This window comes from Vulpes vulpes, chromosome 4, assembly GCF_048418805.1.
Source record: "Vulpes vulpes isolate BD-2025 chromosome 4, VulVul3, whole genome shotgun sequence".
NCBI lineage: Eukaryota > Metazoa > Chordata > Mammalia > Carnivora > Canidae > Vulpes > Vulpes vulpes.
Window position 1 is genome coordinate 65,757,123 of NC_132783.1, and position 23,071 is coordinate 65,780,193.

Below are 23,071 nucleotides of genomic sequence, written 5' to 3' on the forward strand. Positions count from 1 at the left end.
CACAAAGAGCCTCATGACCTTTCAAGTTACATTTTGTTGCCAAATGAGTTCTGATGCCACCTTACAAAATCAGTTTTGGTTTTCGGAGCTTTCTGGTTTTAGAATTTTGGATGAAGGCTTGTGGGAAATGTTCAAGATAACCCCATCCAGGTTTCTAGCTTAAGCAAGTAGGGGCAAGGTAATGATGTCAAATGACCTGGGAAATGGTTTTAGGGAGAAGGTTATTTTTTGACCTGTTGAGTTTGGGATGATTTGGGGGCACCTAGTTATATAGTTGGAATATCAGAGAATCAGGGACTCAGAAAGGAAATCATGGGGGGTGCCTGGGTGGTCCAGTAGTTGAGCATCTGCCTTCGGCTCAGGTTGTGATCCTGGGGTCCTGGGATCAAGTCTTGCATCCGGCTTCCCGCAGAGAGCCTGCTTCTCCCTCTGCCTGTGTCTTTGCCTCTCTCTCTGTGTTTCTCATGAATAAATAAATAAAATCTAAAAAAAAAAAAAAAAAAAAAGAAAAAGAAAGGAAATCAGAGTTGGAGGAAATTGAGTTTTGAAAGTAATTTTCTAAGGCAATGTCTTATGCTATAGAGAACTATTCTAGGCCATGCAGAGAGCAGGGGTCCCAATGTGTGCCCTTTAGCTGGAAGGAGTCTCTGAGCATCCTTAGTTCTATCACCTTGGCAGACTTCTTGTGCCCTTCAGGGACTCTGCTGCCTGCCAGGACAGCCCTCTCCAGTTCCAGATGGATGAGTCAGTGAGGCCTTTTAACTTAGCTAAGCTTGAGCCCACATTTGACTCATGCACCTGATACTAACAGGAGTACCAAGTGACTATAACTCTCCACACCATCATTCAAGGACCCATCTTGGAGACCCTCCTTGAACCTCCAGCAGTGTGATCCCCTAGGACCTATACCCTCTTTGGGACCTCTGAGCAACAGATGGGGTCTGCCTGAGCTTGATGATCCTAAAAGTCATCACCTGTTACTGTTGTGTCTTTTTTTAACCACCCCTCCCACCCCACCAAATCTTGCAGCTGGGGAAATAGCACAACCTAAAGATATGTGCTCTAGCCATGCCCACTCTGTCTTGTGCAGCATGCCTCACCAGGGAGACAGTAACACAAGAAGAGCAGAGTGGTAATACAGAACTTTGGTGACAAACACATTTAAATGGAAGTTGACAAAATAAGAATCAAGAGGAAAAAATTAAAAGGAATCAGGCAAAGAGGACAACAGGCTAGTATGAGGGAAAACAGGGCATGGCTATATGGAATTGGTCTCTTGAAAAATTGTGTCTATCAGTGTTGGTTCTGGAAGGAGAGCCAGTCCTTAAGAATCATCTTCTCTGGGATCCCTGGGTGGCGCAGCAGTTTGGCGCCTGCCTTTGGCCCAGGGCGCGATCCTGGAGACCCGGGATCGAATCCCACGTCGGGCTCCTGGTGCATGGAGCCTGCTTCTCCCTCTGCCTGTGTCTCTGCCTCTCTCTCTCTCTGACTATCATAAATAAAAAAAAATAAGAAAAAAGAATGGAAGATTTCCAGCATTTAAAAAAAAAAAGAATCATCTTCTCTTAGGGAATCTTGCTCTAATCAATTACCACTAACCCTATTATCTTAGGTCAGCAGTTCTCAAAGTGTAGTCTGTGGGCCCCAGGAGAACCCTGAGACTGTTTCAGAGGATCCACGAGGTCAAAATTATTTTCATGATTATACCAAAATATGATTTACCTTTTTTACTGTGTTGACATTTGTACCAAAGGTCAGTGTAGCAAATCAAGGAAGTGACACCAAATTGCACAAATAGTTATTGTATTCTTCAATGTCACACACTTGCAGTAAAAAAAAAAAAAAGTTAGATTCACTTTGAAATATCCTTGATAAAACAGTAAAAACTATTAATTAAATTTTTACTCTTTTTTTTTTTTTTTTTTTTAAGAGAGAGAGCACATATGCAGTGGGGTTGGGGAGAGTAGGGACAGACAGCGGGAGAAGGAGAGAAAGAAAGAATCTCAAACAGGTTCCATGCTCAGTGCAGAGTCTGATTCAGGGCCTGACATAGAGCTGGAACTCACAACCCCAGGATCATGACCTGAGGCGAAATCAAGAGTTGGACGCTTAATCAACTAAATCACCCAGGTTCCCCAAATCTTCACTCTTGAGTATAGGCCTTTAATGTTCATTGTGATATAATTCTGCTGCATATCCAAATGTTATGGCTGTTTAAGAAAAAACACATGGGAGATCCTTTTAGCTGTTTGTAGACCTAGTCACTTTTTTTCATGGAATACTATTTTTGAAAGAATAAGTGATAAGTTGTAGTTATTCAGAGACATTTCCCAGAAAATGAGCAGAGCAAGACTATCATTTCAGGGAAAACCAATGATAGTATCTGTTGCCAATGATAAACTTTGAGCTTCCCAGCAAAAATCAGGATTTTGAAAAACTTGGAGCTTCTTTTATGAGCGCCATAACTTCCCAAGCACTGAAAGTCTTTTCTGATAGGATAGGCAGTGCTATTAACAAATGTGACTTCTTGGTATTGTATAAGGACCTAAACCAACATTTTAAAGATCTGTAGAGCTCAAGGAACCAGTATTTCCCCAAAGATCAATATCTTTTTGGTATCACAAAATCACAAATGGAAAAAAGACCGAAGCAGATTATGATTCATCAATAATGATTTCAGATTCTACATTGTAGCTAAAGTCTCAAAGAATACCACTTGTCCAGTTTTTGAATAATAATCAGAGTATCCATGACTTCCTTGAGAAGGCTATGAAAAATCCTTTTGCCTTAGTAGAGATTAGCGATATTTAGGAGTTAGGGCAGTGGAGAGAGATTGGAAGGTGACTATGGTTGGTTTTTCAAAAGATTTTGTTTGTTTGTTTGTTTCTGAGAGAGAGCACGAGCAGGGAAGAGAGCAGAGGGAGAGGCAGAAGCAGGCTCCCCCTGAGTAGGACTCAGGACTCGATTGCAGGACCCTGGGATCATGACCTGAGCTAAAGTAGATACTTAAGTCACTGAGCCATCCAGGCATTCCAAAGGTAACCATGGTTATAAAACGATGGCATGAGAGACTCATGGGGTGGAAGTGTTCCGTGTCTTAACTGGGATGCTGATCACATGATTGTGCACATGTGAAAAAGTGGTACAGAATTAAATACACACACACACATGCATACACCGATGAATTTAAAACACAAAACTCAAGTGAGTTCACTGGATTTTATCAATGTTGCTGTCCTTGTTGTGATATTGTACTATATAGTTATGCGAGACACCACCATTAGGTAAAATTAGGAGTGGGGTACAGAGACTCTCTCTGTATTATTTCTTACAACTTCATGTAAATCTATAATTATCTCAAAATAAAAAGTGGAAAAATGCTTCTGCTTATTCTAATCATTTATCTGTACAAGCTGGAATTTCTCCATGTATTTCCAGAAACACAATATTTTGCAACAAGTTGAATGCAGAAGCATAGAAGAGAATGCAGCTATCTCCTACTTAGCTGGGTGGAAAAAAGATCTTCAAAAATCTGAAGTGATGCCAGTCAACTTATATATATGTCTCAGCTTGGGGAAAAAATAATATGTGTTTCATAAAAGTATGTTACATGTTGCCATGTAGTGGTTTTGTTGTTATTTTAAAATAAAGCTATAAATGCAGGTTTTATGATTTTTTTCAGTTTTAATTTCCCAATACAGAAATTACTGGTAGGAAAAAAAAGAAATTACTGATAGAACACAAGTACACAAAATATATACAGATACACAAAACCTTTTTGAGGTCTTCAATAACTTGTAAGTGTGTAAAGGGGTCCTGAGACTTGAGAAGTTTAGAATTGTCCTAGTTAAAGGAAGGATTAAAAAAAAAATCCCACACACAGTTCTGCTGATTAGGCTTTTATTTAAATGGGTGCATGAGACCCTTTGCTCAGGACCCTAGTGTACTTCTGCCCAGTACAGGCAAATCTGGGACATTTCAAAAACATGGCAGGAGAGGCAATGAGTCCACAAAATAGAAAAACCTTTACATTAAACCAGGAAAACTGGCTTTTTCTCATGGGCTTTGCCTTAGACCTGAAGACAAAAAGCTAAGAGAGTGATGTTGACTCTCCCACTTGCTTTTATTTCCAGTTTCCTACCTGAAGAAACTTCACTAGTTAATAGAAAAGATCATCCCTTTCTTGGCAAAGATGAGGTAGTCTACTCTACCCACTGGGTAGCTAGTGGGATTGGCCTAGAGAAATCGCTGGCATTCAATAATTCAGCTTCAGTAGAGCTGAGAGTAGTCTATGATGGCATAAATGAGAGTTGAGGAAGTAAGGTGGTGATAATCTAGAGTGGCCCTTGCCATTGAGGATCTGGGAGCCAAGACTAACAGATACGAGAAAATAGCTGTCTGTGAGAGGGCCGTATTTTGTGGAATGTGTGGAATGGCAGAGCAGTTGAAAGATGTGAGGATCAGTGAGAAAAGAGGCTGTTTGCGAGGTGACCAGCAGTTCCAGGTTCCCAGACCCTGGCTATTGAGATGACTCAACTGCAGGACAGGATTTTGTCTTGGGAAGAGCTGAGAAAGAAGACCGATTAGAAAGAACTTTAAAGATGCACTGGGGGTTCTGGGTGAGGAGAAGTGAGAAACTCTGGAGAGGTGGGAAGGAAAAAAACATTCCCCCAAGAACTGTGTGTGTGAATTCTTTAAAAAATGGGCAACTATTTGAGATTAAGAGGTGGGATTAAAACTCTGGGTTTCCCAGAGTTTTTAGTTATTTTTCTCGGAACTTTATACTTTGAGATGTGAAATAAAGAATATTAGGAAGAGTATTAACAGCTCAATTTAATTGCTCCTATCTGGTACTATGCCAATCTTTTTTTTTTTTTAAGGATTTTATTTGTTTATTTGAGAAAGAGAGAGAGAGAGAGAGAGAGAGAGAGAGAGAGTGCCTAGGTGGGGGGAGGAGCAGAAGGAGAAGGAGAAGCAGACTCCCTGCCAAGCAAACAGGGAGCTGATGTGGGTCGATCCCAGGACCCAGAGATCATGACCCAAGCCAAAGGCAGACACTTAACTGACTGAGCCACCCAAGTGCCCCTGTGCCAATCTTTTTAAGACAACAAGCATTTTGATTGATATCCTGGAATTTTTCAAATGACACCTGTTGTTACTTACTCCAATTACGTTTAGGGGATGGTATGTGTGATGTTTTACCAATATGGTATGATTTGGTATAACCTGTCATCAACTGCTGAGCAACAAAATGGACTATGTCACTGTGATTAACAATAAGCGTTAAACCAGTCCTGGGTTCCAATCCTGTCTGTGTTATGACTTGATATTGGATCTTTGCTCTTCCATTGTCTCCTCTGCAACATGGTAGGACAATATATCTTCCTCCTGTCATTGTTTTGAAGATTTATTAAACTATCATACTAAAGCATTAGCACTTAATTAGGGCTAAGAAATGTTAGCTCATATTATCTTAACATGAGTTACTGTTCATGAAGGACCCATTAGAAGCAAAAAACAGAAAGGCTATTTACCCTTTTTTTTCCTGTTTCCATTTTGTTTATTTTCCTATGCCAAAAATCAATTTCATCTGCCAACAAAAGTTAAAATTTTTTTACAAAGTGGGGGTGCCTGGGTTGATTGGGCATTTGCCTTCAGCTCAGATAATGACCCCAGGGTCCTGGGATTGAGCCCCATGTTGGGCTCCCCGTTCATTGGGGAGCCTGCTTCTCCCTCTGTCCCTCCCCTTTGCTGTGCTCTCACTCGCCTGCTCTCTCTTTCTTAAATGAATAAATAAAAAATCTTAAATTGTTTTTTCACAAAGTGGGCAGAATTAAAAGTTGGAATGGTAATTGCTAAGACTCTTGGAAATATCGCATCTCAAAACATAATGCTTTTTGAGCAAACAGAATTATGAGTGTATGTGACAAATTATAACTTTATCCTGATGTCATTAGATTTCGTATTTATCTGTCATGGATTATTCTACAATAAAACCAAGCAACAATACAGGTAAGTTGTAGTTGAAATAGGACAGAATATAGAGAATGAACAGGCTCATCATTCAACACTTGTTTTTTAGAGTGTCAGCCACTTTTCAAGGTACTTGGGCTATAAAAGAATATAACAAAGTTCTTTATCACAATGAAGCTTCTATCTTAGATGCAGTAGATGGGAATTAGAATACATAAATAAATTATGTAGTCTGTTAGAATTTGATAACTGCTATATAAAAATAAAAAGGAGAATGAGAAAACAGATCAGGAATGGGGACAAAGGCGGAATGATCAGGTCCATGTCTTATTCAGTAGGGTGGACAGGGTGGCCTTGTTGATAAGGTGAGATCAGATCAGAAGAAAACTAAAAGGAGATAAAGGAATTTGACAATAATTATCTGGAGAAAAATCAGTTGAACATATACCACAAGAGAGTTCTCAGTACACTTTGACTTTCCTGCCCTCTGGAAGACCCAACTCATGACTTTAATGTTGTAGTTGAGTAACTATAAAAGAAGCATGAGTGAAAAGTCGCAAGAAGTACTTTGTGCATGTGTTGAGATTGTCAATTAGCATTTTTCTCTTGCATCTTGTTCTTTGGCTTCCTTTTCATGAATTTAAGAATGCGGGGTTAAATGAGTAATAATATGGTGATGATTACAGCCACAATGCTAAGTTAACACTCATATATTTGAATTCTAAGTGGTAAAGCTTTGGATTCAGTCTGTGTCAGGTTACTAAACATTCCCAATGTTTCAGCTGGTTTTTAGCTTTAGCGTAATCGTGAGTTTTAGAATCTCTGTAACTTTAATCACTGGACAAGACTGGAGCCTTGCCTGTCCATGCTTAAAGTTACAGATTACAGTCAGGGCTGCCCAAACGGACAATGAGCTGCTTTACTGAATAACACAACAATGTAAAAATCTGAGTTGTTTCACAAAGCCAAGGTCTTTTTTAAACCCTCCAAGATCTCTCTTCTGAAGTCAAGCTACAAAGCTCACGACCTTGGACCTGATATAGGAAAGTTGCCATTCTACCCTGAGTTGCCATTTTTGTACATTTTGTCCTATCAATATTGGTTTTATTTATACTTTACTGGACTCTTTTCAAATATAGTGACTAATTCTTCATAACCCGCTAGAAATATAAACAGAGGGCACAAAGACAGAGGTGATTTTTTTTTAAAAAAGAGCAAGTCATCATTCTAAGATCGTAGTGAATAAAACCATAGAATAATGGGTTTATTTTTGGCATGTTTACTTTTTATTAAGGCCAGCAGCTTGCTATTTGCATTACGAAACATACAGTAAGTTAATGTTCTTGATCAGAATGTCTGATTCTTGGACATTCATGGGTCTGCTTTTATGAGTTGACTTTTCTACTCTGAGTAAACTTACTCTGAGGTTGCTCTTTTATCTTACTCATTATGAAAATGATGGTTTCCTGCATATCAGATCTATTTTCCTGCATATCAGATCTGTAAGCCTCCTAAATCAGACTGGGGTAAACAACAAAAGCCAATTTACACACTGACCTTTGTAGTGACCTTGAGCTTTTGTTTCTAGTCTCCAATTTTTAAAATCTAGATATAAAATTAGAAGACTCTTAACCTGCTTCCTTAAGAAGTTGATGAATACCATGAGCATTCATGAAATAACAAAATGAAACCTCTCTTTTGAAATTCTTAGAAGAAAAACACTAAATAGATCCAAGCATTTCTTTCTAATTAATGCTGAAGTGTAGACCAATTCAGCACTGATCCATGTAGTTGAGGTTTCTCTCATGAAGTGAAGACTTTTACTCAGTCTTTTTAAAATCTCTGCAGAAATGTCATTAGAACTCTTCAACTAACACAGCTGAACTTCCTTGCTTTAAACACAAATGTGGAACATACCAGTTACAACTACTCTGGTTTAATCCATTCTTGTCATTCCTCATGCCTCAATGTTAGTTTTATTCTCTGCAAGAATTTCCAGGGCTTAAAGCCATAGCATCTGCGTCATGATGTAGACTTCTTGATTTTCTGGGTGTTACTATTGCCTTGTTGGTTTGGTTATATTATCCTGAAGGGCCTGATCAATGTGAAATCCTTTGAAAACAGTCCTGTGTCCTGTAAATGTAAAGTACGGTTTTGTGGTTGCTACTTAATCACAGGATTATTTGAAGTCTTTCTAATCTTTTCTCAAGTCACTTGATAAAGTTGAGGGATCAGTGAGGGAACGCTTCCAGTAAGTATCTCTTTCAGGGATGTTTTCTTATCTGATAATGCTCTTGGGCAAACTGGTTTTCTAGACTAAGAGTAAGAATGCCCTTTGAGAAAAAAAAAAAACAGCTACAGCCTTTCAAAGATTGGAAATTAAACATCTTGAAAAAATACTGGCAAATTATGCTGTTTTCAACAGGTAAAATCTGAGCCCTAGCTTCCATTTGTCCTGGATATTGATTCTTCTTAATATTAACCTTTGTATGGAAACCTTGTTTTTTTTCCTACTTAGATGGATTCCAATCCTGCATTAACAGTCTTCTAGCAGGTTATTTTCTAATGATTAGAGGCTTCTGTCTTGTTACATTCACCACATCTAGGACCCATCTAGAAGGAACCTAGAGAATCTTCTGCCTGTATTCTAATGATTATCTATATACATATTTTTAAAATTATGCATATAAAAATATACTTTGAAAAGCTAAATTTCTCTTCTACATGCCCTCCAACTCCCCAGCCATGCATTTCTTTGCTGACGAATTAAATTTGTATCTCTCCAGACATGGATTCGTACAAATCTACATTTATTTATGCATTATTTTAAACCTATTTTCTTTTATTATAGCCTAGGTATCATTTGGTAGTAGAACATTGAAAGTTGTCTCTTTCTCTCTGACCACCACATAGTACTCACTGTGCTATACTTTAGTGGTGTCCTTTGATGGGAATTTAGGTTGCTTCCAATTTTCTATTGTCACAAAGAGTGCTGCAGGGTGGATCCTCATACATTTGCCATTCGCTTAGGTGCAAGCACACAAGCGGGATAAGTTTCTAGGAGTCAATTATGGAATGAAAGGGTGTGTATACTGCTGTTTTGATAGATTTGGCTAACTGGTCCTCCCTAGAGGTTGTACCACATTGCATTCCCACCACAAAGTGTTTCCCTACATCCTTCTCAACAAAGGGCAAAATGGAGCTTTTCTCTTTGTAAAAAGCAAGGGACAGCTGATAGGGACCACTGATTTTCCATAGTTTTAAACTATATTTCTTACTGTGACTAAGACTGAACATCTTTTCGGATGTTTGAGTCATTTGAATTATCCTTCCTGTGAACTATCTATTCTTTTTCTTTTACCCATTTCTGGTTGGTCTTTTGTTGTTGATTTTTAAGAGGTCTGTATATGTTACATGACTTACCTATATGTCTTAAATATTAGGTTAGAATTACAAACACATTGTGTAACATTGACTGTTTCAGAAGAAGGTGGACAATAGCCATAGACCACAACTAGTGGTCTCGTGTACACATTTTTCGTAGCATAATTATTTGAGGCTGTTAATTTGCCTTTGAGCGCTATTTTTTTTTTTTTGTATCCATGGGTTCTCATATACCATGGGTTTTTTTTTTTTATAGGTATGTTTATTTATTTGGGGGGGGGGGAGGATAACGGGCAGGAGGAGGGGCAAAAGGAGACAAGCAGACTCCCCGCTGAGCAGGGAGCCCAATGTGGGTCTCAATCCCATGACCCTGGGATCACAACCTGAGCCAAAATCATGAGTTGGATGCTTACCTGACTGAGGCACCCAGGCACTCCTGATATACCATGTTTTTATAATTTTCTAAGTATTCCATTATTGTGACCTTTACCTCTTTTTTTTGGACCAACAGGATTTTAAGAAATAATTTTTTAAAAGATTTTCTTTATTTATTTTGAGAAAGGCAGAGAAAGCATGAGCAAGGGTATGGGGAGAAGCAGGCTTCCCACTGAGCAGGGCGCCCAATGGTGGGGCTCAGACCCAGGACCCTGGGATCATGAAAGCAGATGTTTAACCCACTAAGCCACCCAGGTGTCCCAAGAAATAATTTTTGAAAATTCTAGATGACAGGAGTTGTTTTGTTCTCTAGATGGGTTTTTAGCCTCTACTTTTACTAAATTCAGATCAGAAAATACTATTTGTATTGTTCCTCTTCTTATTGAGATTTTCTTTTATGAGTATATGATCGGATTTATGAATGCTCTGTAAATGTCTGAAATGGTGATATATTCTATCTAAATGGGGTACATAATTGATAAATATCAGTTATGCTACTCATGCCTTTTTTCTTATTTATAAATGGGAATAATTACAGCTCCTACAACAAAGAGTTGTTTTGTAGACTAAATGAGTTAATGTATATAAAATGCTAGTAATAGTGCCTGGCCCAAGGAGACTATTCAGTGGAAGCCATTACTATGTGTTATAAAATTCTGAGATGGTAGCAAAAACTTACATTGATCTTGTCCAAAGAATTTTGTAACCACGATGTCATCAATTTTTCACTTTATATGATTCTGAAGAAAATTCTGAGGCCAATCTAATATTTTCTCTTAATAGGTATTTCTTTTCTTTCTTTTTCTTTCTTTCTTTCTTTCTTTCTTTCTTTCTTTCTTTCTTTCTTTCTTTTCTTTCTTTCTTTCTTTTTGCTAGGCTATCCAAGATTCTTCATCTTTGACATTTGAGAACTTTAGTAGAATCTCTTTTTAAAAAATTACTATTTTAATATAGAGCACTCATTGAGAGAAATGTATAAAACATATATATACAGAGTAATGCATTACTGGAAAGCAAGCACCCTTGTAGTCATGGCCCAGGTAAAAATAAAGAAGATTTTCATGTTCCAGAAACCCTCTGGGTGCTCGTTATCATCATAGCTTCCTCAAAGTTGCCAGAACTGGTAAACACCCCAATGGAAAATGAAACCTCAGAATCTAAACATATTCTTCACTATATAGTGTGAAAGTGGTCAGAGGCCTTTAAGTGTATAGTTTGGTTTGGTTTTATGTGTGTTTTTTTTTTTTTTAAACTGCTTTATTGAGTATAACGCACACACCATACAGTTCATCCACTGAAAGCACCAGTTCAGAGGTGTTTACTGTGTTCTCAAGTTGTGCAATCAACAGCACTAGAATTCTAGAACATGTTCATCTCCCTGAAAAGAAACCCCAACTCTTTTAATTTCCAACTATTTTTATCTTGGAATTTGAGGTGTGTTTTGTACAACATATCATTTGATTATTCTTTTTAATCCATTCTGCCCATCTGTCTTTTGATCGCAGGTTTAATCTATTCACGTTTACTGTAATCACTGATAAGGTAGGACTTATATCTGCCATTTTGGTATTTGTTTTTATATATTCTATGTCTTTGTTTGGGTCTTTATTCCTCCATTACTGCCTTCTTTATTGCTAAAAGATATTTTCTAGTACACCATTTAATTCCCTTATTCCTTCTTTTACTGTAATTTTACATTTAAAAAAATATATTTTTTAAAGTAGGCTCCATGCTGGGTTTGGAACCCAATGCAGGGCTCGAACCCACAATCTTGAGATCAAGACCTAAACTGAGATTAAGAGCTGGCCACTTAACTGACTGAGCCACCCAGATGACCCTCTTTTACTGTAATTTTAAAATTTGGGTTCTTGGGATCCCTGGGTGGCGCAGCGGTTTGGCGCCTGCCTTTGGCCCAGGGCGCGATCCTGGAGACCCGGGATCGAATCCCACGTCGGGCTCCCTGTGCATGGAGCCCGCTTCTCCCTCTGCCTATGTCTCTGCCTCTCTCTCTCTCTGTATGACTATCCTAAATAAATAAAAAAAAAAAAATTGGGTTCTTAGTGGTTGTACTGGGGATTAAAATCACCACCGTAAAGCACTCTAAGTCAGATTAGTATTAATTTAATTACAGTCTTATTTAAAAACTTGGCTCCCACATAACTCGTTCCTTCCCACTTCATTTATGCTATTCTTTTTTTGTACAAATTACATCTTGGTCTATCATGAGCCCTACAGTAGCACAGTTTTGTAATTCTTGCTTTATACAGTTGCCTTTTAAAATTTTTATTTATTTGTTTATTTTAGAGAGAGTGAGAGCAAGAGAGAGTGAGCGGAGGGAGGAGCAGAGGGAGAGGGACAAGTAGACTCTGCTGAGTGCAGAGCCCAACGTGGGCCTGGATCCCACTACTCAGACATCATGACCTGAGCCAAAATCCAAAGTCAGCTGCTTAACCAACTGAGTCACCCAGGCACTGCTACAGTTGCCTTCTAAAACAGATAGGAGTGTAAGGGGGTTATGAATGAAAGTGTGTTTATAGTGTGTTTATATTTACCTGGGTAGTTATTTTTGCTGATGTCCCTTATTTCTCTGTGTAGATTCAAGTTATTGTCTGGTGTCCTTTCATTTCAACACTCTTCTATTTCTGTAGGGCAGGTTACTGGGCCCCTGTTAAGACATCATAGACCCCACAGTCTTACCTATGTTCAATAGTTTCTCTTGGATGGATGATTTGCTATTCAATCCGTGGCTTTGGTAGTCAATTTTCAGGGTTCTGAAATGATCGATTTCACATTGCCTCTATTTTCATCATATTTGTGGGAGAGTGAGTACACCGAGGTCCTTACTCTGTGGCTGCAGATGTCATCTGCCTTAGCATCCATCTTGATGTCAGGTGTTTGTTTTTGTTACTGCTTTTGGTCATTTTGGGGTGAGGACCTGATGTACTGTTTTAATGTCCAGGAAAAATCCTCTTTTCTTAAAGTTTCTTTAATTAATTTAGAATATACCTTGGGTTCCAGTATTTTTATTCTGTTCTTCAGGGACACTAATTTGCACAGAAGTTAAGGGGAAAAAATAATGTAATAAATAAATAATAATAGTTACTCTGAAAAAAACACATTATACACTGACTTTAACAGGACATGAACAAATTAAACTGGTGAAAAGTAGAACCGTTATTTTTGGGGACAAGATTTCTGGAGTACCGAACTCACCCTTTGTTTAAAATCTTTTCCTGCTTTGTAATGAGAGCAATGTTCTATATATGAAGCAGTGTTCTGGTGCCACCTAGTGCTACAAATGAGTGAAGGCTACTTGCTTTTTCTTTTTTTCCTTATTCCATCTCCTCCTCCTCCTTCGCAATAGAATACCTACCCCTGAAACTAATAATACACTATATGTTAACTAAATTAAATTTAAATAATGAATTAAAAAATAATACCTACTCTATGAGCATCAGATTTAATCAATGGACGTTTGTGGAATGGACACTGTATCTTAAATGTGCAGATAATCATTCTTTTAAAGCACATACAAAGATTTGCAAAACTGACCATATTCTTTGTCATAAGTCAACTCTCAACAAATTATTGAAGTCATTTAGAGTACATTCTCTAGAGTTAAATGCAAAATCATATATTGTTATAAAATGTTCATTTATATTACTACATATATATTTCTAAAGTGATGTATTTCTAAAAAACCCATGGATTAAGGGAATCCCAATGGAAACTAGAAAGTATTTTGAACTGAACAATTATATATATATACATATATATATATGTATGTATATATATATTATGGAATTTGTGTGAACTAAACAATAACATATATATGTAATTTGTAGAGTGCAACTAGTACCATGGTTAGAGAAAAATTTCTAGATTTAATTACACAGGTTTGAATATGTATAACTACATAGGTTCAACTTTATATTAGGGGTAGCAAAAACCAAATGAGTGTATTTACCTCAAAATGCTATAAAAAGAAGAGCAAAGTAAGCTCAAATACAATAAATACTGGAAAAGCAAATTAAGACTGTAAATCAACAAAATAACAAAGATTTGATAGAGAAGATCAACACAATCAAATATCTGTTCTTTATAAAGACTAGTTAACTTGATAAATCCCTAAGTGATCATGAAATCACAAATAATGGATTTTAGGGATGAAAAGACACACAACACTGTATATTTAAAAAAATCACAAGAGGATGGTATTAACAACTTCATGCCAATAAAGTAGAAAATTTAGGTGAGATGGACAAATTCTTTTTCAAAGTTTAATTTACCAAAGGGTTGAAAGAAGTGAAATATTTAAATAGACCTAAAATTGTTACAGATATTGCATTCAAAATACATCTTGATTCTTCATCTGGATTAGTTATTCTCTAGGCTCTGTTGTAAGCTGTTACACAGTAATCCTTTTTTATTTTCCCAGAGCTCATTCTTTGTGTTCCATAACTTTCCCTTCCCTAGTGTATTCATTCATTTTGATGAAGTGTATTTTCCAGGAGCTCCAAGAATGAGTACACAAGAGTGTAGTGGGTATTCATGGTGTCCTGTAACACAGACATTAGGGTCATCCTCAAATGCTTAATTGATTTTAGAATGTTAAACCAACCTTGAATTCCTAGGATAACTCCTACATACTTATGGTATGTAATATTTTTAATATGTTCTTGGGTTCAGAGTGCCAATATTTGATTGAGGATTTTGCTTTTGTTATAGAGGAATAAAGAATACTCTGTACCTTCCTTTTCCTGTCATATCTTCATCTGTTTTGGCATCAGGGAAATATTTGCCCCATAGAATGAGTTAATAAGCACTTTTCCTGAAAATGTTTGTAAGTGATAGTCACAAGCTGTGTTAATAACTGAAATTCTCTTCTACTTTCCAGTTTCTCCTCTTCATTAATGCCTTGTTATTTTGTTTTTAATTGGTCCAATATTCCCTCAAATCTCATGGTAAATATTAACTATAATTTTTAAAATATTTATCTATTATTTTTGAGAGATGAGAGAGAGCAAGCACATGGGAAGAAGGAGAGGTAGAGGGAGAGAAACTTCAAGCAGACTCCCTGCTGAGCACAGAGACTTATGTGGTGTTTGATCTCATGACCCATGAGATCATGACCTGAGCTAAAACCAAGAGTCAGATGCTCAACTGACTGAGCCACCCAGCCCTCCCTATTAATTACAATTTTAAGGACCTCTTTTGTTTTCTTCATGAGTCCTATTTTGGTGGGAACCATTTTCTTAGAATGGTTAGCTTCTGAATTTTTAATTATTTTGAAAATTTAAATTTTTTTTTTTATTTTTTGCTCATATTTATAAATGAGGTCCTCTGGAGTAATGAGGATTAATTGTCATTAGCTCTATGAGAGGTAGCTAATACAATCTCTATGACAAATCCTCTTAATCACTATTTTATTTCTGTAGCAAATACAACTTCTTCCATTTGCTCACATGCAGAACCTTCTTGGAGGCCAAAGAGTCTTTCATCTAGAATAGTTAGTGAGCAAGAATGAGCCTCACTGGGGCCCATGAACCAGAAGCATCTGCTTCTGGTTCATGGCAGACAAACAACATGGATCCTTGAGCAGCAAGATGACCTCTTCACTAGTGTGAGTGGGTAGGCATACCAGGATAAAAGCTGGCATGAATACTTTTATCAGCTTTTCCTCGTCCAGGGCTAGACTACTGGTGTTTGTTCACTAGGGTCTGCTTTTTGGCATAGCCATATTGTCATTCTCTGCTGGAACAAACTTCAGGTTGTCAGTATCCATTTGGAGTTGCAGTTGATAGGCAAAGTAGTGAAAGAGCCTTGGAAAGCCAAGGAAATTAGAAATTTTACTGCTCTGCCAAGCCATCTTACTTCACCTTACCACACTGCTTATGTCATAGTAACTCAAGCAGAGCTGAGTCACTCACTGCCCTCATTCCAGCTAGATGGCCCACATTTGGGGCTGCTAGACAAATATACTTCATTTAGCAGGCAGTTCCTATGGAATGAAGTCTGGATATGCTTCTGGTCATAAAGGGGTGCTGTTCCAGTTCTCATGTAAATTTGAATATTTCAATTCCAATTAATCCCAGTTCCATAATATTTCAGTTTTACATTGCCTCCCTCAGCCCTAGCCAATTAGATCGTGGCCTACACTGAGTGCCGATAGATAGTATGCAAAAATTCTACATAGAAAATGATAAAATGTTATTGGAAGGTCTTAATAAATGAAGGAATACATCTTGTTCATCAAAGGAAAAGCTCAATATTCAGAAGATGCCAATTCTCTAAAAACTGACGAGTAGACTTAGCTATAATCCCAAAGAAAATCCCATGTGTGCATATGTGCGTGTGATAGATACACTGACATATATTGACTTGCTGAAAGAAAAGCATCCACACAAGCAGAAAGGCATGAAGAAATATGATGTGTGCAAACGTAAGTAGTTTGAGTTTCCAGAGATGAGATGGTAGAAATTCGGTGAAGTCAAGGCTTATGTGGCACTAAATTGGTTTTTGATTTTTTTTTTTCTGCAAGTGATAGAAAACATTTTAAGAGGGAGTAACTGGGTTGAATTTATATTTTATATAAATCTCTTTGCCTTTTCCTTCACCTGCCTAGGTCTTTACTTCAGGTAATTACATTCCCTGGGTTTCTGTATACTATGGCTTCCAGGTAGGTTTGGCCAATGGAAGGAAGAAGTAGGATATTGGAAGTCTGGAGAAAAGAAGTCAGGGTATTCATGTATTACACCCACTGTTACCCCACCATACCCCCATTGCCTGTCGTGGGGTTTGCTGAGGCAGCTGCACGTGCTCCAGGCTCCAGCTCTCTCCAGCCTGCACTACCATGGCTCTAACTCCTGTTGCCAATCCTTGACTTCTTGGTTCTGACAGGCCTACTTCCAGTCCTTGGAGTTCTGCTTCTGCTTTTGTTCATCTCCAGCTTCTTTATCATCCATTGCTTACTTTCTCAGCTTTCCCATTTGCCATGTAAAATGATCTCTGAAAGCCAGAGTTGTTTTTTCCCCCTGGGTGTACTTAATTGACATAGGGGGTTAAGTTAGAGATAGGAAAATCCATTAGGAAGCCACTGAGATAGTTCAAGGGAGAAATCTTGAGGACCTTTGGTAGTAAGGACAGAGCAAAGCATATCTAGTTAATGGTCACTTGGAGATTGAATTGATAGGACTTGATGATTGAAGGAGGTGGCAAGAGAGAGAGGGAATCTAAGATAGATCCTGTGTTCTAAATGATTAGGTGGCTGCTGGTAGCTTTATTGACTGAGGTCCAAAATACAGAAGGCACAGTAGGAAAAATACCAACAAGAGAGAAGCCAAAGAGTTCATGTGTGAATATGCTGTGGCCTGGAGGTGGGGTGCACCCCAGTGGATGTAAATCTAAAGTTTAGAAAAGAGATCAGGGCTGGGTATAGATTTCAGATCATCAACACATGCATAATAGTTAAAGCCAGGAGAGTAGATTAAGACTATCCAGGAAAGGCAGAGCAGTGGAGAGGAAACATGCTTATCTTTCCCCCAGGATTAAAAGCCAATTTGTAGCAGCAGTCTGTGCTAATTGGTTTCAGCATCCTTTCAACCAATCCTTAGATGTTGGGCCGTTATCAAATCCTGTATGGAATGCCTTTTCTTAAAGCACAGATCTACAGCTGAACTTTGCAGAGCAACCGTGTCCTCCAGTGGTGAGCTGGTACAAAGAGAGGAGTATTGTGAATTCCTTGCAAATTCTCATTCCTTCTAAAGTAAATCCTAAACTTCAGCAGACAAATCAAATTGTCTGAAAAGATATTCCATAATAAACACATGGTACTATAGAAGGGAAACACTGTGATCTCCAGCTTCCTATTTAGGTGGATGTCCTTGCCCCTGTTTGTGCATACATTAATCAATCCTTGATGGAAACAAAAAAGCCAGACTATTAAAAGGAATGCTTCATTGACCTGTACCTGCACTTAGATCACATCTACCCTTCATGGTCTCTAAGGAGTAGCTTACTTTGGTTGCCTCTGCTTCTTTGCTACATGTTCACTCTTTTAAAATATAATGTAATTAGAGGTCTGCCCATGTCACTATCTTCAGTCCTGAAGCTGCAGTGGCATAGGTCACTCCTAATGGCAATGTTCAGTCTTTGCATTTGGCCTCTACTATGGCACCTGACCCCATTAACCATTTCCTTTTCGAATTGCTCTTTTCCCTGTATAGTTCCTTGGTGATAACTGGCCCACCTGGGTCTATAATTCTCCTTTCTCCTTTCCTCCTGCCTGTGCCTTTAACCCTTGTGATCCACAGTTTTCCTGCTCTGTACTCCACACTCTTTTCCAGGAGATTGTTTTTCCCTTTTCTTTCTTTCTTTCTTTCTTTCTTTCTTTCTTTCTTTCTTTCTTTCTTTCTTTCTTTCTTCTTTCTTTCTTTTTTCTTTCTTTCTTTCTTTCTTTCTTTCTTTCTTTCTTTCTTTCTTTCTTTCTTTCTTCTTTCTTTCTTTCTTTCTTTCTTTCTTTCTTTCTTTCTTTCTTCTTTCTCTTTCTTTCTTTCTTTCTTTCTTCTTTCTTTCTTTCTTTCTTTCTTTCTTTCTTTTTAAAGATTCTTTTCTTATTTGAAAAGAGAGAGAGAATGCAAGAATGCACAAGCAGGGGGAACAGCAGGCAGAGGGAGACGGAGAAGCACAGTCTCCTGCTGAGCAGGGACCCAAACACAGGGCTAGGTCCCAGGACCCCAGGATCATGACCTGAGCCAAAAGCAAATGCTTAACTGAATGAGCCACACAGGGGCTCCTATCATTCCCTTTCATGGAATTCCATGCTGTTCTCCCCCCAGTCTCTAATCCTATTTCAAACATCTCTCCTAACTAAGCTCCAGAACCATACTCACTTTGCCCTGCTTGCCACACCCCCAGGCAACTCAAATTCAGAGTAGTCATTTTTTCATCCTGCTAAACAGCTTACATTCCATGTCTTAATTTTATAGCATAGTCACCCCACCATCAAACAGAATGTTACTTTATTATTTTGCCTCTAAATCAAATTGTTTTCCAAGTCCTAAGTCATATTTAATCCCTCAACATCACATCCACTTTTGCTGTCTTCAGTATTCAACATTTCCCCTCTGCACTGTTCATGTCACATCTGTGCTTAACGCCTTTCAAGACCTGTCTATTGCCAAGGATAAGTTCAGAAGAATTTCATATGATCCAAGAAACTGACCTTGCAACCTTGGGAGTTCTCAGGGGAAGTTTGAAACTGGCCCCCATACAGAGAGGGTGAGGAGAGACCAAAGAAAGATACAGACCACTCTAGATTGGTAGGTGACAGCTTTTGCTTTCTTTCTTTCTTTCTTTCTTTCTTTCTTTCTTTCTTTCTTCTTTTTTTTTTTCAAAGATTTTATTTATTTATCAGAGAGAGAGAGAGAGCGCATGTGTGAGTGCATGAGCAAGGGGAGGGCCAGAGGGAGAGGGAGTAGCAGAGTCCTTGGGATCATGACCTGAGCCAAAGGCAGACACTTAATGGACTGAGCCACCCAGGCACCCCGGGGGCAGTTTTAATAAGCAAGGGAACTTATACACGTGGCTTGTCTTTGGCGGCCATGAAATGTGTAGATATCTGTACCTACCCGCCAGAATCCTTGTTTATATAGAGGCCTTAACACAGTTCAATTGTGTGAACAGTCCAGATGGCCTCAATAACACATTTCTCTCTCAAGTCCGAATCCTTGATTTGGCTCAGAATGAAAAGGTGGGTAGAAACATATTCCAAATTTGGGGGTGGGGATGGGGCATGTGTGTGGGGGTAAGGAGCCTCCATTAGCCCTGGCCCACCTCTCAGGTCAATCAGAGATCACAATCTCCCAATGACCTCCTATAACAGGGTACTTTTTTACACTTCTGTTACAGTACACACTATTTTGTTGCAAGTATTGTTTGATTTGCCTGATTCCTCTTGTAATCTGTGAATTCCTTCATGGTGAGAATTATATTTTATTGATATTTACTTCCTCAGTCTTCAACAAAATGAGTGGCAGGTAGTAGGTGCTCAATAAATATTTGATGAATCAGGCACAAATGAATAAGGGCACTCCTTCAGTGCAGGAACGGACCTGTTGCACGGCCATTCCCCCTGGACCCATGCACATGAAAGTGATCTTTTAGTGTGAGTCTTCCTGTGGAGGTGATCAATTCATTCATTCATTAAATATTTATAGAGCACCTGGTAGGTTTCAAGCCTCAAGCCATATAACAAGTATCCTCTTGACTTTGAGAAAAATATTATTCCAATATAGAGAGCAGCGTTATTACATTTTGGTTAGTCATTCCTGCAGATTGAATGCAGAGTAGATGAAAAAATGATTAATCCAAACAGCATACACACCAGTATGAGACTTCTGCTGTAATCCCATGGATTTACGTGTTCCAGACCTGTGCTTCAGGGTGGATCTTATCTTATTTCATCTCAGCATAGGACGGCTGGCATGCTTTTACTGGGCCTGGCTAAGGCAGCCATAAGCAAATGCTGCTGCAGACTGAAACATGGTCAGGACATACACAGATGCACATATCAGAGAAGAGATGTGTTGTGTTTGGGACAGAGGATACGGGAAAGGCCTGTTTGGGGACCATAGAATCTTCTAATCCTTGCTCTTGCCCAGAGGCCCTAACTCACACAGGACTTCCTCTGCTCATTCATAAGCAAGACAAGTTCCCCTTTATCTCCTCCCTTTCCAAAATCTGCTCTCTTCAAGAACCCGAAACTCGTTTACTTGAAGTTACCAATTCCTAAGAATGAAAGTTTCCTTTCCTCACTCTAAAGATGAGTTCCTCTTTATCTCTTTCTTGTCCAAAGCCTGCTTTCAGAAGAGAATTTGAAATGTATCTACTATAAAGTATGAAAAAGTATAAAAGCTTAAAGATTACTAGTTCACTGTTACCTTCTAGTGGGTCTTCCTATCTAAACAGTATTGAAAGACTTAGACTAACGTCCTAAATATTCATTTGATGACTGGGATTATGTTCTAGGCAAAATATAAAAAGATGAGTCTAAATAAGGCTCCTGAAATTATTCCAGGAAAGCAGTTATCTCTGCCAAGTCGGACAACAGAGGGGGAAGAGGGGTTAAAGGTCGGGGAGGTGAAAAGGTCAGTGCCAAAGGCCCAGGTAGGCTGACTAGTGGAACGTCTGAGATCCGTGGTCCATCAAGGAGAATGACACTGTGCAGGCAGCACTCGGGGGGAGAAATCACATTGACTGGTGTGTGAGAGGAGCTTGGTTACGTAAATGTTTTTGGTGCAGGTGGCAAAGGGGGTAAAAGGCAAAAGATTGCGTCTTAATTTAGTTCTTCTGCATGAAAACATCTTTGGTCTTAGATTTATTTCTTCTGCATGAAAACATCTTCGAAAACATGGGGAGGAAAAGAGGGGGCAGCGGGCAGAGCCAAAGCTGGAGGCTGGAGGGGCTCCGAAACCCTCCTGACTCTGGGAAACGAACCAGGGGTGGTGGAAGGGGAGGAGGGCGGGGGTGGGGGTGACTGGGTGAGGGCACTGCGGGGGGCACTTGACGGGATGAGCACTGGGTGTTATTCTGTATGTTGGTAAATTGAACACCAATAAAAAATAAAAATAAAAAAAGAAATAAAAGAAATGCCCCGGCCGCAGGCAGGCCTGTGCGGGATCTGGGCGGGCGCGGGGCGGAGCCTCCGGAGCATCCTCTGAGCCTCGCCTCGGAGCACCCTGGGAAAATCCTTCCTCGCTCGGACATGGCGCCCACCTGCCCCGCGGCAGCAGCCGGGTCCGGCGCCGCGGTTCGCGGGTCGGGGCCGAGGAGCAGCTGGAGGCTCAGCCGCGGGCCGGAAGGGGGCGGCAGGGCCGGCGGCGGCGGCGGCGGCGGCGGCGGCGGCGGCGCCCGGGGGCGCGGGTGTTAGAGCCCGGGGCGCGGGGGGCCGGCGGCGGAGGGGGCGGCGGAGGGGGCGGCGGAGGGGGCGCCCGGGGCCGGGCTGCGGGGCCGGGCTGCGGCTCCGGGGCGCGGCAGGCATGGTGTCCCAGGCGCTGCAGCTGCTGCGGCAGGGCGTGTGGGCCGCGCTCACCGGCGGCTGGTACCACGACCCGGAGCACAGCAAGTTCACCAACAGCTGCCACCTCTACCTGTGGCTGTTCCTGCTGCTGCTGCCCCTGGCCCTGCACTTGGTGAGTTGGGGGCGGGGGTCGAGCCGCGGGGACGTGAGGCTGCAGGCCGGGAGGGGGGGGGGGCAGAGCCGCCCGGTCCCGCGGGTCTGCCTGCTTGGTGCGGGACGGGAGGCTTGGCGGCGATTCTTAAGGGGTGGGGTTAAGAAGTATCAACGCGCTGTTGGAAGATGAGGAAGTCGCAGGACGCAGTGTGCAGCGCGGGGACTACAGCCGATAATACTGTACTGACTTTGTAAGGTGGCCCGGTAACTGGGCTCACCGTGGTGACCATTTCGCTATGCAGACAGATGTCGAATCACTGGGTAATAATACACCGCAAACTAATGGAACGTTGTGTGTCGCTTCTAGCTCAATTTAAAAGAAAATAGGTGCGCTGGAGAAGGTCTTCAGGAATTTGGGACAAGGGAAAGGGGGCCAGGGACTCACTGGCAGCACAAGAAGTAGAAAGGACTTTGGGAGCTCGGAGACTCATTAAGAATTGATGCTGACTGTTAGGATGAGTCAGACGCCGCTTGTCGCTGGCGGATGTTGAACCTGTTTTGTAGGTGGAAAATCCTAGGCCTCTGGCTGGTTAGCTGGGCAAAATGCAAAATGAATTATTGAAAGCAAACCTGGTTCAGTTGTTGATATTCTCTCTCCCCTCCCTTCCTGTTTGGCTTTGAGAAGGCAGGTTCAATTAGCAATTACTTAACTTGCAGTTTCTACACTGCTATATAAAGAAATCTATAGGAAGATACAATAATGGGTAAATATAACGTATTACAGTACCTACTTGGGGCTTGACACTTTAATAGGGTTACCGTAATTGAGTGCTTGCAGAATAACTGCATAGATGACCTTCTTGGGTAAATTAAATATACCCAATTGAAACGATGCTTAATCTTACTTGAGAAGCTGTATAGGTAAGGTGCTTCCATGTCTTGTTAAATGTTATGTGCCAAGAATCTAATTTTGATATGTCTCTTGAAGGACTTTATTCCTAAAATGTAGTTTAATCCTGTTCTCCCCAGCAAAAACTTCAGTAATTTTTTTGCATAGCTGATGGGTTCCAAGTTTGACATTAGAGGTTGTGCATCATTTGGCTCCCA

General features: G+C 40.0%; 1 protein-coding gene across 4 annotated transcripts in view; it reads left to right on the forward strand.

The window, feature by feature from the left end:
• The first annotated feature begins 21,777 nt into the window (after positions 1 to 21,777).
• PCNX2 (pecanex 2) overlaps positions 21,778 to 23,071 on the forward strand; it is a 290,657-nt gene continuing 289,363 nt past the window's right edge. For all 4 annotated transcript variants that reach the window (XM_072755955.1, XM_072755958.1, XM_072755956.1 and 1 more), the window contains exon 1: positions 21,778 to 21,983. In XM_072755955.1, the coding sequence (XP_072612056.1) occupies positions 21,831 to 21,983 (153 nt within the window). In that variant the 5' untranslated portion in view covers positions 21,778 to 21,830. The remainder of the gene's footprint in view (positions 21,984 to 23,071) is intronic.